Genomic DNA, 14,618 nt, shown 5'->3' on the forward strand with positions numbered 1-14,618 from the left:
AAAAGGGTACTGTGTAATGTGCATCTGTGTACCACAAGCATTCGCAATACTGCAGAAGCTAGAGGAAGGTGTCAAATTCTCAGGAGTGGAGCTCTAGGTGGTGACAGTCACCTCATGGATGCTAAGAATCAAACCTCAATCCTCTGTAAGAACAGCAATGCCCATAACTGCTAAGCCACCTCTCTAGCTCCAGAGATTTTTTTTTTAAAGATTTATTTATTTATTTAATGTATGTGAGTACACCATAACTCTCTTCAAACACACCAGAAGAGGGCATCAGATCCCAATACAGATGGTTGTGAGCCACCATGTGGTTGCTGGGAATTGAACTCAGGACCTCTGGGAGAGCAGTCAGTGCTCTTAACCACTGAGCCATGTCTCCAGCTTGGAATACGTAGTTTTATTGAAAGAAAAATTGTTAAGTATAATATTGGGGGTAATTCCTGGTAATAATACAAACTTAAAACAAATCTCAAAACAAACTTAAGCAGGACCAGATGAAGCAGGTCTGCAATCCCAGGTACATGAGAGACCAACATGACAAGTCAGATGGAAGGACTGCAAATTCATGGCACACCTAGGCTGCGGTGAGCTCAGAACAGCCTGCACATGCCGTTCTCTGGTAGAGCAATTGCCCAGGATGTACAGGGCTCCCCAAACTGCACAGAACCAACAATACAACAAGAAAAATACTTGAGAACTACATTGCTAGGGGCAGGGAAGTCATCAACAGTCTTACCCAGCAGTGAACCCTGCGAACCAGACTAATGACTGACATGGCACGATATGCCCCAAGGGTGTGATAGTGGTACAGGCAGATGGGAGTTACCATCTGCATTCTGATTGGATTTGAGGCCCGCTTCATAGGAGAAAACTCAGGCCTGGTCCTGTAAATCAGGTCCAGGGATTGCAAATATTATTAAGAGCCAGAGGACCAGGATGCCTGCTGCAAGATAATGTCTCCCAGCCACGTCAGGGAAACCGCACCCCAGGAAACATGGTTTCCTAAACAAGACCTGCAAAATGATATCAACTGACATGCCGACACAGATGGAAGAAATTTTTTAAGCTCCCTCCGACACGCCCTCCCCACCAAGATTAAGAGCTACAGATAATCAATGCCTGCTGAGAGAATCAGTTTTCTCTAGGCGGAAGCTCTCTGATAGCATATTCACTCCCAAGTGTTTAGCCCTGCACACTTACATATGAGCAATCAGTATCAGTAGGTTTTACATAAACTTGCAGGGGCAGTTGTGAGCCGCCATGTGGACAGTGGGAATCAAACCCAGGTCCACTGCAAAAGCAGGAGGTGCTCTTAACCACCGAGCCATCTCTGGAATGAACTACAACCCAGAACTGGAAGGCTCACCTGTGATCTAGATCTTGAGACTGGGAGACACAAGTTTCTGTCCTGGATCTTGGCCTGGAGCTCTTGAGGCACAGTGGCTATGAATCCCAGGAGACTAAGGCAAGGAGGTCTCTGAGTTCAAGGTTAGCCTGGGACAAAACAAGTCCCAGATCCAGGCGTGGTGGTACACATCTTTAATCTGGGCCATACTTTCTGCTCAGACCTACATAAGGACATTGGAAGATCCACTCTTCTTCGTCTGCTTGCATTTACTTGCCAGCACATCTGTTGGAATTTACTAGCCTTTGTGGGACTGGGCAGTTACTAGATCCTTGGACTTCCATTCACAGATGACCACTGTTAGGGAGTTGGACTACAGACTGTATGTCATCACAACAAATCACCGTACTATATAGAGACTATACATACGTTCTGTGACTCCAGAGAACCCTGACAAATACAGTACTGAAGTAACAGAATTAGAAAGCAGGCATATTTGGTTGCTGCATTAAGCGACAGTTTCTAATCGCGCCTTAGATTATCAGTAGCCCTATTTGACCTCCACCTACCGGCCATTCCTTTTTGGTTTTTTTTTTTTTTTTTTTTGCTTTGTTTTGTTTTGTTTTGTTTTGTTTTTTTTTGCTAGGGGGAAGGTGGGGGGTGTTTATTTAGACAGGGACCCGGAACTCGCACTGTACACCAAGCTGGCCTCAAACTCAGAGAGATCCGCCTGCCCCTGCCTCTGGAGTGCTGTGATTAACAGTATGTGACACTACCGCCCATCAGTTCATTAGTTCTTAACACTAGTTCCAAATAAAGTTTCGCATCCTCCTTAACATCTGTAATTGATTATGCTGGCTTGTTGTTGAGAAGGGTTGAAACAAATGTAAATCATGCAACTAGTCTTCCACTGTGTGTGCCATATGTGCATGCAGAAGTCACATAGGTAGAAGAAACACTGAGCTAATGGGAGGTCTCTTATACTCCAGAGGTATGTTAATGAGGATGAACTATAGAAAGTAAAACTGGGCTTGGCCTGCCTGGGAAGTAAGATTAAAACAAGATGCCTGGCTAGAGGCATATGGTAAGGTTATTCTCATCCCGTGAAAACAGGAAGACTCATGCCTTTACCAGCAAGACCGACAGACAGACATGAAATGAACTTTCATATTGGAGAGATGGTTCAGTGTTTAAGAGCATTCACTGATCTTGCAGAGGAGTTGGGTCGATACCAGAACCCCAGTGGTGGCTCAAAAACATCAGTAACTGAGCTCCAACTGACAGCCCCTCTGACCCGTACTGGCACCAGGCGCGCGCGCGCGCGCACACACACACACACACACACACACTGCACACAGACATACAATACAGGCAGTACAACATAAAAAGATGGATTTTCACACTAGAGAGATGGCTCAGTGGTTAAGAGCACGGCACTGACTGCTCTTCCCGAGAACCTGGGTTAAATCCCCAATACCCATGTCTAATAAGCTCACAGCCATCTTTAACTCTAGTTCCAGAGGATCCAGCGCCCTCTCCTGGCTCCATAGGCACAAGGAATACACGTGGGACACATATATGCAGGCAGAATAAGCTCACACATAACATTTTCAAAAACTTTAAAGTCTTTTAAAAAAATAAAAGGACTTTCTTTTGTAAGATAGCTTGTGTGAACAAGCTGTCAGCGGTGCAGCCGAGCCCTCTAACACCAGGAGTGCGGGGCTAGGCTGTAGGACCCGGAGGGCTGCCCGGCCGCGTGCCTGAAGGACCCCAAAGGGCCCACGGGCTATCTAGCTCAGTGCCTGGTGGCCAGGAGGATTGGCGGGAGTACCAGGTCAACCCAGAACCCGGGCCTGCATTGGAGCCAGAATAGCTGAGTCTGGGGTGGGCTTTGGCCCGTAGAAGAGGAGCCCCGGTTGTACGGTTGTGTCCTAGTATATGGGAGCCAAGACCTTGGGATTGGGGTGGGGAGTAGGAGGCGTGGCTGCAGAAGTGAAGCAGAAGTGGAGTTGAGGGGCCAGCAGCCACGTGACCAGCGTGGGGGCTAAAAAAAGTGGCTTCTTCAGTTGGCCAGCAACTTGTAAAGTATGTAAATGTCTGATAGGGTGACCTTTAAGTCGAGCCAGTTTCTTGACAGCGTTTTCTTGTAAACCAATAGCTAAGACAGCCCTAACCTAACTGGAACCACACCCTCTCTACAGGTCGCCTGTCTTCCCTGGAGACCCCTTGGCAGCCTGGCCCTGGAATGGCTGGATCAGGCTCATGCACTGATTGATCCAGCTAAATTCTGTGGAAAGCCAGGTACGTACTAGACACCCAGCCTGAGCCAAACGAACATCTGCTTTCATAAAGCTGTCCTTTAATAAGGAATATGTAATCGAAGGAAGCATTGAGAAAGCCTCACTGTAGAAGCGAGCTGAACACAAATTGTCAACTAGGAGAAAAGCAGGGTGTGGAACACATGGGGATTCGAACACTTCCTACACAAAGAGTGTCAGGCCAGAAAGACGTGGAACTAAAAAAGCCAATGAAACTGGAGCAAAAGAGGTGAGGTGCCCCACATGAACCGAGAGAAGTGCCCAGGGACAGAAGTACCCAAAAGAGTAGGTTAGTGTCTGGGAGACTGTGCAAGGACCTTTGTCTTCGAAAATCAGAATATCCTTTAGAGGGTTAAGGAGGGGACAATATGATTAGCTATCATCCTGGTAGCTGTGATGTACTTTCGAACAGGTTTAGAGAGTGGCAAGAGTAAAAGCCTACAAATCATGGAGGAGGGTGTCACAGAAGTCCAGGACAAAGGGGAAATGGTAGTTATAAGGAAAAGCTTGCGTGGACTTTTTGTTCTTACAAATTTGTATAGGTGAGATTTTTAGAACTTGGTAGTAGTGTAGAGGAACTGGAGGTCTCAAGGACATGCCCATGTACAGTTAGCCACAGCACCATGTGACCATCTAGAACATTATTAGGTCAAGTGGGTAGTGCTGTTCCTGGTTAGGTTGGGCTTGGCTACAGAGTTTGAATGGAACATCCAGCAGTAAGCTGTGAAGAAGACCTGAGCAGAAGAAACATTAGCATAGTTTCTTTGTTTTGGTCTTGCCCTGGTACACTACCATGACTGCTAAGCTATATCCAGGCTTATATAATGAGAATGTTACCTGACTGTGCCCAGTGTGTGGCCCTGGGCACCTTCTCTGTATTTGTAAATGAACACATAGACAAATACATAACATACAAATGGTAAATACATACAATTACATAGAATGCTAGGGAAGAGATGGTGTGCCATGAAGCCTTTTTACTATTTTTCCAATTCTACAGTGAGGAGGCAGCTAGAGGATAGGGCCTTACAAGTAGAAGCAGTCAAGCCTGGTGGCAGCGGCCCAGGCCTTTAATCCTAGTGCTCAAGGGAGGCAGAGGCAGGCAGATCTGAGTACAAGGCCAGCCTGGTGTACAGAGTGAGTTCTAGGACAGCCAGGGCTACATTGAGAAACCCTGTCTCAAAAAACCAGGGGAAAAAAATTAGAGACAGTCATTGTTGTCTTATGGTTAGGCTGTTCAAGAGCAGACATCATAAACCTTGTTTAAAACACGAGAGAGGGGCTGGAGAGATGGCTCAGTGGTTAAGAGCACTGACTGCTCCTCCAAAGGTCCAGAGTTCAATTCCCAGCAACCACATGGCTCATAACCATCTGTAATGAGATCTGATGCCCTCTTCTGGTGTGTCTGAAGACAGCTAGCCATAGTGTGCTCATAATAAATAAATAATAAATAAATAAATAAATCAAAAGAAAAAAAAAAGAAAGTCAAGTGGCAGCGCTCAACTTACATTTCTCCTCAATGAAGAACTCCCTGGTGCCCTTATACTTGTGTAAACAGAATGTGTGTGTCACAGGGTAATCTGAGTGTCCCCTCTCCCATCTCCCCAGTCCAAATAGTCAAGTGAATGAGTGTCTTATAGCCTCGAGGTGGTACAGCTCTGTGAGTGTTGGATGAAAGCCCTGCTGGGCTTGCAGGGCTACCTGGTGCCAGGGTAGAAAGTGCTAAGAGCTCGGTGCTGTGTAGTCCTTAATCCAACTCTCCGATGGCAGCGCTAAGATGACCTCCATCCTGCGAAGTCCTCAGACTCTCCAACTCACGCTTGCCCTGATCAAACCTGATGCAGTTGCCCACCCACTGATTCTGGAGGTAAGGATGAACCTGAAGCATCCACTGCACTGTTTCAGGTGACACAGGACCTCTTGTGGCGACAAACACTTCATTCGTGTGTCAGACGCTGAGGTTGAAAACCTAGGTGCATGGGCTTGACTGCTCAGTGTATAAAGGCCTGAGACTGACCATGGGGACCCAGATAGTGGGTTAACAGCAAGGGCCTTTACTGAACCATCTTGCTGGCCCTTCATGTGACGATTTAATCCAAGCAGGTGAACCTCCCTTTTAGCTAAAGCAGAATCATCTTTCTTTTTTTTTTTCCGGAGCTGGGGACCGAACCCAGGGCCTTGCGCTTGCTAGGCAAGTGCTCTACCACTGAGCTAAATCCCCAACCCCAAGCAGAATCATCTTTTTTTTTTTTTTTTTTTTTAAGATTTATTTATTTATTTTATATGATGACACTGTCGCTGTCTTCAGACACACCAGAAGAGGGCATCAGATCTCATTACAGATGGTTGTGAGCCACCATGTGGTTGCTGGGAATTGAACTCAGGACCTCTGGATGAGCAGTCAGTGCTCTTAACCGCTGAGCCATTTCTCCAGCCCCAAGCAGAATCATCTTATTAGTAGCCTAAATTGTATCTTTAAAATCCCCTTACAAGGGGTTGGGAATTTAGCTCAGTGGTAGAGCAGAGCGCTTGCCTAGCAAGCGCAAGGCCCTGGGTTCTGTCCCCAGCTCCAGGGGGGGGAAAAAAAAAAAGAACTCAATAGGCTCCCAGTAGTGTGTAGTCCAGAGCAAACAGCAGGAAGTGGTGTATATAACTCCAGGATGGCAGGCCTCAGGCCTCAGAGGATGAGCAAACTGGAGAAGAGAGACAGTGATGCAGGGCGGGCCTCCCGAGATGGCAGAACCAGAGAGAAGAGGCAGAGGGTGAGGAAGGTACAGTCGTGAGCTCTAGACTGAGGTGCACATGCTTTATTCCATAGAAGAAACCACCCAGAACTTTCTGATAGGAGGCTGACACGTGAATAAGCCATGGAGATTTAATCAAATGTGTAGAAAGAACAAGGAGAACGGGGAAGGGCCATTCAAAAGAATTGAGTGCTGTTCCAGGTGCTATTTCCCATCTCCATGTACCCCAGGTTCATGCTCGAGCAGTCTGAGATCTTGATTTTAGTCCCTCTTCTTGGGCCGCTGAGACACACATAAACAAAGGGACGATGCATTACCTAAAGGTTCATGGACTTTAGTCCAGAGCTGCTTGGTCCTGTGTCTCTGAGCCTGTGTTGAGGATGAACACTGGTGAGACATGCTCCCAGCATGGGCTGGGATGTGAAGTGTGTACAGGGTCAGGTCCCAGAGTCCCCTTCAAGAGCACACTCCTGATGATTCCTCCTTCAGGAAGGCCCACCTTCTCAAGTTCCATGGCCTCGCAAAAGTGCCATCGGCTGCCTTTAACACATGAGCTTGGGTGGCGGTGTACTCAACATCTTCAGTGGAGATCCTTCTAGACAGCGTGAGTCCTGATTGATTTTCATCTCTGGGATGGTTGGTTCTCCAGGCTGTTCATCAACAGATTCTCAGCAACAAGTTCCTCATTGTACGAATGAGAGAATTGCTGTGGAAGCCGGAGGACTGCCGGAGGTTTTACCGAGAGCATGAAGGTAAGGCTGGTAGTCTGCATTACGGTATAGACATGTGGGTGCGTGTGTGTGGTGTGTGCATGAGGTATATATGTGCCTGTGTGTCTGTGTGCATGTACAGGGGAAAGGACAGCTGTAGGTGTCAGGTCACAGGCACCATCCACTTTTTCCCTCCGACCAGGGTCCCATCTCTGGCCTAGAACCTGACACATAGACTAGGCTGTCTGGTTCCTGAGCCTCAAGCATCCACCTGCCTCAAGCTCTTTTTTGCCAATGTGTGCCCCATGCCTGGCATGTGTGTGTGTTCTGGGACTCCAGCTCTGGTCCTCACGCCTGTAATGAGTGACGGCCCAGCCACCTCCCTGACTCTTGTTTGTTTCACACAGACTTCTCGTTATAATCAGAACTTTCTACTCCTAAAAGACATTTCCTGTAGCATCCCAATCAGAAATGTAATATCATGTCTTGGTCATATCAGTAGGCAACACCGGGTGGACGTTTATCCTGTCGAGTGCTTCCTTATGCCTAGTATTTCACTTGATTTTCTCTAACTTAGAAAAGGAGGTGGCAGGCAGTATTCTAGGTGCTACCCCACTGCGCTTTGCGGGCAGTGTATTCCATAAACCCATCCTTCATCAATTTTAAACACAAAGGAGTGTTGTTTCTTTCCCTTTTGGTTTTTTTGAGATGGAGTTTCTCTGTATGACCTTGGCTGCCCTGGAACTTACTCTGTAGACCAGGCTGGCATCGAACTCACAGAGATCCACCTGCCTCTGCCTCCCAAGTGTTGGGATTAAAGGCTTATGCTATCACTGCCCAACAGTTTGGTTTTTTTAAACAGGGTCTCACTGTATAGCCTTGGAACTCGCTCTGTAGACTGGGCTAACCTCAAACTCACAGAACTCTGCCTCTTAAATGCCAAGGTTAAAGGTATGCACAACACAGGAAAACAGTTTTGCTTTGGTTTTTTTGTTTGTTTGTTTGCTTGTTTGTTTTGTTTTGTTTTTTCAGAAAAGATGTACATACAGCAGGTGAATCTCTGAGTTCCATGCCAGCTAGGATTATAGGAGAGAGAGACACCCCCCCCCACACACACACACATAGAAATGTAAAATTTTTCCCAAATCATAGTGAGTTGATGTTATATCTTCAGGACACAAAATTGGGAAGATAAAGATTCAGTCAAAACCGTACAGACTGAGTGGCAGTTCCACACTCAGAAATGTCAGGCTCCAAGGTCCTTGTTGTTCCTCTGTGAACTGAATGGTGTGGCATTACAGGGAGTGAGAAGTGAGACCCTTGTCTCTTGGGCCCCAGGGTCTTTATGAAGGTTCTCTCTCTTTGCAGGTCGTTTTTTCTATCAGAGGCTGGTGGAGTTCATGACAAGGTACTTCTAATTTGGGTCCTAATATCTTTACATGCTAAGAGACACCTCCTCTTCCCTAGGAATTCCACTTACCACTTGTTAAAGATGTAATCACATGTCAAGAAACATGACTGCACAGCAGTGACCCGGTGGGCACCTGTTCTGTGGTTACCAGACCAGCACTATTGAATGCTGCCTAGCCGGCCTGCTGATCACTTCTCACACATCAGCCCCAGTGCTCACTAGAAGGGGACAGGAACTCTCGTACAGTTCACTTCTATTCTCTTCGTGCTCACAAACATGTCCTAGACTAGGTGGTCACATCCCTCCCTTTGTTCTCAGTGGGCCAATCCGAGCCTACATCCTTGCCCACAAAGATGCCATCCAACTTTGGAGGACACTGATGGGACCCACCAGAGTGTTTCGAGCACGCCATATAGCCCCAGATTCAATTCGTGGGAGTTTGGGCCTCACTGACACCCGAAATACCACCCATGGCTCAGGTGAGTCTAAACCTCTCATCCACAGCCACAGGTGGGGAAGGGTGGCTTGGGACAGGTGAAGAAGCCACGTGGAGAGGGTGGTAGCCTGGCTCCTCCTTTGAGCTTTGTCCCATATATTTCTGGCCCTGTGTAGCTGTCTCAGCCATGTGGCCTATGAGCTTTCTTTATATACCCCAGACTCAGGTTTCTGAGGCTGACTGTGACTGCATCTTGCTAACCTCCACCGTACATTCCCTGTGATAGCCCCTTCTAACCTCCACCCTACATTCCCTGTGATAGCCCCTTCTCTCATTTGTCTTATTTTCTGAGCCATGGTCCCAATCTTGCAGTCCTCTTGCCTCAACCTCCTAAGTAATCCATCTCTACCTCTCCTCCCCTCATAGACTCTGTGGTTTCCGCCAGCAGAGAGATCGCAGCCTTCTTCCCGGACTTCAGTGAACAGCGCTGGTACGAGGAGGAGGAGCCCCAGCTGCGCTGTGGTCCTGTGCACTACAGCCCAGAGGAAGGCATCCACTGCGCAGCTGAAACAGGAGGCCCCAAACCAGCTTAGTAAAGTCCTGTCGGTCCCTGAGGACTATGCAGTGTGCAGCCTTTCTCTTAGGGTCAGGAAGGCCGTCTGAAGACACTGTCTCTGATGGACCCCACCACCTGCCGGAAGGTCTAGCAGACCACAGTTCTGCTACGGCAGCCCAGATCTATCTACCTCTTCTATGAGTATTCACGGAGGTCCAGGAAGGAGGTGATGCCTCCTTCCTCGAGAAAGAGCCTGCCTGTTGACCAGTCAGGAAAACGCAGTGCCTGCCTGTGTAACCAGCATCCACCTGGCTTCCTTAATAAACTTCGTGCTACCAAATGCCCCAGGCTGGTGGTATTCCCATCAGACTTTCCCTCTGCCCCTCATTGGAGCCCTTGCATCCACCCCGAAGCCAGGCCACTGATCCATGCTAACTGAAGAGAGACTCGTGCAAGGCTCTCTCAGCAGTTGATTATGTAGCACAGACATGCACTCACTCACCAAGTTCAGTGTGGACTCAAACCATGCTGTGTACCTAAGCACAGGGCTGTGGCCTGGGAAGAGGCTCCTCTTTGATCCAGGGCGCCTCTGTGCCTCTGCCCGGTGAGGGTGTGTTTTAATGAGACGGGGTCATGGATTTCTGATTTCCCATAAGTACCAAAGGTGGTTATGTCTCCACTATATCAACACGACCGTTAATGCTTCGTGGCATTACAGTGGATGTCTACGGTCTAAAACGTGGATCAATAATGGCCGGTCGTCCTGAGCCGCTCGACACAGTGTTTCGGGTGCCCATAGGCCAGGCCCATATCGCAGCTCATGAAGCTTTTGCTGTTGTCTGAGTTAGAGAATAAAGATTCTGGGATGTGGTGGCACATGCCTTTTATGCTAACACTCTGAAGGTAAAGGATTCCGTGTGCTCAAAGGCTGGCTTTGAACACACAGACTGAAGGATGGCGGTTCTATCAGCTCTAAGGCCTGACGTCCGTATCTGAGGTGCAAATCCACAACTAAAGCCATCTACCAAGCAATACATGCAGTCATACAATCTGAGCTCACAGTACATAAAATATCCAAGAAAAGCAAAATTTAAAGAAAAAAGAAATTACACAAATGCCGTAAAGTTTAAAATATTCAGTGTGTCCAAGGCATCTCAAAAGAATTCTAAAAAGATCGGTCCTCAGCTCCAACAAAAAAAAAGAATTCTAAAAAGAGATAAAATTGAATGAAAAAAAAATCTGAGCTCACTGCTAAAAGCTAAGATCTACATCTAACATCAAACTCACTGTTCTACACCGTCCCATTTCAACACGCATGTACAGCCCCCAGCCCAAATTCCTAGTTGATACAAGCTATTCCAGGCCAGTATCCCAGAGATGTAACTTCACAACACTTGTGGCCTAAACCGTACTCCATACCCCAGTTCGTCAGTTGAATTCCTATTCCAAATATTTCAGAATCGAGTCTATTTGGAAGTAGTCATTGCAGACACAGTTATGCACACCCCCTAGCAAATAAATAAATGCAATTTAAAACTTGAGATTAGAACAATTTAAAACTGTTCTTCAGAATAAATATGTGAACATCAATAACAACACCACCACATGAAACAAGATAAAGGAAAGACCACATCGGATTGTCCAGTTAGAAGCAGATTCAAACGATGAATTTACACTGAAACATGAAGAAAGCAGGTTAGAGCTCAAATGGGATCAGGCCAATTCAAATGAAGTTCCAGCCAGCCAGCCAGATACAGGGACCAAAATCAAAACAATTGGATTCAGAGTGTGCCCAATGAAGACAGACCTTGAAAGAGCTTTCTGACAGACACTCTGAGGATAAGACCCTTAGTCAAGAACCAAGCTGCCTTATAGGGAGTGGTTTGATTGGTACCAGGTCATAGGTGATGGTTTGTGTCATGTCTTTTGTGTTGAATTTTTCTGTTGGGGTGTGGTTGTCTTGACTTCCTCTTTTTTCTGAGCTTGCCCTGGATAATGTTTTCTGTGACTCTTTCCTAGACGACTATTTGCATGAAGTTCAGCTCTGGTGGTTCCTGGTGTTGACTATGGGAAGAGTTGCAGAAATCATCCCAGCTTGGCTGTATGCCAACAGGACTGCAGGTGGGGCTGGACACTTGCCCCAAGGCGACCAGGTGGAGTCAAAACCATGGTCACCTGTGGATTCTATGAGCCTTCTAGAAACAGCACACCAAACTTCAGACCCAGGGAAGTGTGGAGTCTGTGATTAGAGCCACAGACCTAAAGTAACCTCTGAGACCACTCAGGTTTTAGAGTGGCCAAGGGGACTTGAGAGCCATAAGAACTTAGAGATCTGCCTATCTCTGCCTCTCGAGTGCTGGGACTAAAAGTGTCCACCACCACCACCATTCCTAAAGATATTTTACCTGACAGTCACACAGATGTTAAGTCAAAGACATAGGTAAGCAATAAATGGATGTTTAGGAGCTGGAGAGTTGGATCAGTGGTTAAGAGCAACTGCTGTTCTTGCAGAAGACCCTGGGTTTAGTTCTCAGCACCTACATCTGGCAATTCACAACTGCCTCTAACTCTAGTTCCGGGGTATCTGACTTATCTTCTAGCCTCTACAGGGAGCAGCATGTGTGTGTGCAAACACCACACACACACACACAGAGAGAGAGAGAGAGAGAGAGAGAGAGAGAGAGAGCACACATAAAATGATAGCACGCACATGTGCTCAGAAAGCCTCCACAGTTAAAAACTAAACGAATACAAAAGCCATTGAGAGAAGTTTCTTTTACCAAGTTTATTATTTTGGGAATCCAAAAACAGGCCAAGGCAGGCCTACTGCTCTATTTCAGGTGCAAGTTTCTGGAAAAAATCCTTAATTTTCTGGCCGATTTTCCTAAGCTTTTCACCAAACTTCTCTCCACCTTTTCGGAGGAGTCCAGCCAGCCGGGAAATTTTCTTGAACCGGAAAGGCTGTATACCAGGCTGTGTACCAGGAAGAAATGGGATCCTTATGGGGCTGGTCCCAAGGCCACCCAAGATCCTTCCCCACCTAGACCACACTTCTGAGATATTCCACGAGCCTTTGAATGTACAGTTGGATCCTTAACCCCAATGAAAGATGAGAGCCTGGGGCCTGAGAGTAGCAAGGGGCTCCTGAGGGTCTGAGAGAGCATTCTGAGCTTTAGCAGGACTCCGAATGTCCGATAGGGTGTGTTAAAACCCAGTTGAAAAAAAAATCCTCACCCTGGAGTCCTGTCAGTCTTATGAGGCCTAAGAATCTACATCCCTAACAAGTTCCTATATAGTCATGTCTAGCCTGGAACTCATTATGTAGATAAGGCTGGCCTAGAACTCATAGGGATCCTCCTGCCTCTGCCTCCCAAGTAAGAGCCAAACTTTGAGAGTCACTAAGGGATGAAAGAACCAGTTATGAAGTTCAGGCTCAAGGGAGGAGCCAAGGGGATGAAGGGGAGCTCTCTCTTCTGCTCTGGGTAGGAATAGGAACTAACTGGTCCAAAGGATAACCCATGTTCCATCCCCTCTCCATCCCCTGCATTCCACTCACCGCATCACAACTGATGTCAAAAGACTCTGCAGCCTGGTTCAGGGTGACTGTCCCCATACACTGCTTCACTACCTTAGAAGAGAAAGCCCATGTTCACACTAGAATTCATTAAACCCTTAAACCCTAGTGCACTGGATGGAAATAGTCCCTTGGGCCTCCTTGACTAGATCCTCAAGAGGCACCCCATCCCCGCACCCTCTGCCCTCTGCCTTACCCCCTGTTCCTTGAAGGCACATTGCTCAGGTAACTGCTGTGATGCCTTGCTACAGACAGTCTCCTTCACTCGGAACCTCACATACTTGGGAGTATCTGGGTCCTCATCCTGGTCAGGGGAGAAAGCAGGGAGACTAGTCTCAGGTCCATTCTCAACTTCAAGGATCAGTTTCTTGACACTCACCAACAGCATGGCCTTTCAGCACTATGTGCTGGGTGCTGAGACGGGATCTAGTGCTGGGGTACAGAGGGAAGAGAAAATGAGTCCCCCCTTCCTCCCCCTACACTCAGTGAATGGGAACAGCCCTCAGGCAGCTGTAATGCAGTACAGCTCCTCTTCTGGAAAAGGAGAGGGAAACCAGGGTCTTCCTAGAGGTTCAGGAACGCCTTTAGGGACCTCGAAGCTAGGTAGAGTCCCTCACTGGATATGGAAACCAATCCCTGGGGCCAATGGAATGGAAGTCCCAGGCATCTTGTGCCACAGCAGGTATTCCAAGGCTGGAAGCTGGCAGTCTGGAAGGAGACACAGATTTATGGAGTCTCCTGGGGAAAAAATAATCACACTAAAGGAAGGAGTGCCTTGGATTAGAACTTGGCTCTTCCTCTGCCTCACCCCTTGGGGCTCAGAATCCAGGTCCAGGAGACGGTAGAGATTGGTGTCCAAAGACTGCTGGTTGAAGTCATCCACAGCACGGAGTACAGCCTCCCTGTAGCTGAGGGTCTGGGAAACGGCTAGAGGCAACCCAAGGCCCAGGAGCAATAGCAGTGACAGTGAGCGCCACAGGGAAGGGACGTCCCTATGGGGTTGCATGGTTCCCAAGACTGCCTCCTCCAGGCCACGAGAGCCTCATTTATTCTCATCCTGAACCTGATGCAAAGTCGCAAACAGAAGCCTTCCTGGCTCACCCTGCCCCTGGCTGCCTGCCAGGGTGTGTGTGGGCGAGGCCTTGCTTCAGACTCGAGTTGCCTCATGAGACTCTGGCCAGTGAGTGAAGTCAGCTAGCATGCCAAATGAAGAAATAATTTCCCCATCTTCCTGAGATGGCCGTGGTTCTCCTGGGCCCCAGGGGGACTGTCATGTCCAGTATTACTCAATAGGGTAAAAACCCCAAGAAAGGAAGAAAGCCAGTATCTGTCCTTGAGTCTGTCTATTCCTTAAGAATGAGCCTAGATTTAGTGTTCACTGTCTGACTCTCTGTGGACATTTGAGTAAGTGACAGTGGCCAACCCACCCAGAAATCCACCACTCTCCCAAGGGAGGAGTTGCCTGTGCCATTCAAGGCCATAACAGCCTGTTCTCTGGGTCCGGCCCTCAGAACCATTGAA

At 47.7% G+C, this 14,618-nt stretch overlaps 2 protein-coding genes across 17 annotated transcripts; one reads left to right on the forward strand and one right to left on the reverse strand.

Moving 5' to 3' along the window:
* The first annotated feature begins 201 nt into the window (after positions 1-201).
* Positions 202-9,866, forward strand: Nme6 (NME/NM23 nucleoside diphosphate kinase 6). 16 transcript variants are annotated; one of them, XM_006243849.3, is made up of 7 exons: positions 202-3,220; positions 3,550-3,649; positions 5,437-5,533; positions 7,060-7,162; positions 8,489-8,528; positions 8,850-9,010; positions 9,394-9,863. In XM_006243849.3, exons 3-7 carry the CDS (start codon positions 5,444-5,446, stop codon positions 9,558-9,560), a joined length of 561 nt encoding a protein of 186 aa, XP_006243911.1. In that variant the 5' UTR covers positions 202-3,220; positions 3,550-3,649; positions 5,437-5,443; the 3' UTR covers positions 9,561-9,863. The 16 variants fall into 16 exon arrangements, with proteins under 16 accessions (XP_006243911.1, XP_006243910.1, XP_063122121.1 ...); XM_006243848.5 differs by having other exon boundaries at positions 202-3,182; XM_006243847.5 differs by having other exon boundaries at positions 3,110-3,266.
* Positions 9,867-12,293: 2,427 nt separating this feature from the next.
* Positions 12,294-14,108, reverse strand: Camp (cathelicidin antimicrobial peptide). Its single transcript, NM_001100724.1, has 4 exons — positions 13,906-14,108; positions 13,294-13,401; positions 13,080-13,151; positions 12,294-12,496 (listed from the first exon to the last, which is right to left on the reverse strand). Exons 1-4 carry the CDS (start codon positions 14,101-14,103, stop codon positions 12,347-12,349), a joined length of 528 nt encoding a protein of 175 aa, NP_001094194.1. The 5' UTR covers positions 14,104-14,108; the 3' UTR covers positions 12,294-12,346.
* Positions 14,109-14,618: the final 510 nt, after the last annotated feature.

Source organism: Rattus norvegicus, chromosome 8, assembly GCF_036323735.1.
Source record: "Rattus norvegicus strain BN/NHsdMcwi chromosome 8, GRCr8, whole genome shotgun sequence".
NCBI classification, from domain to species: Eukaryota; Metazoa; Chordata; class Mammalia; order Rodentia; family Muridae; genus Rattus; species Rattus norvegicus.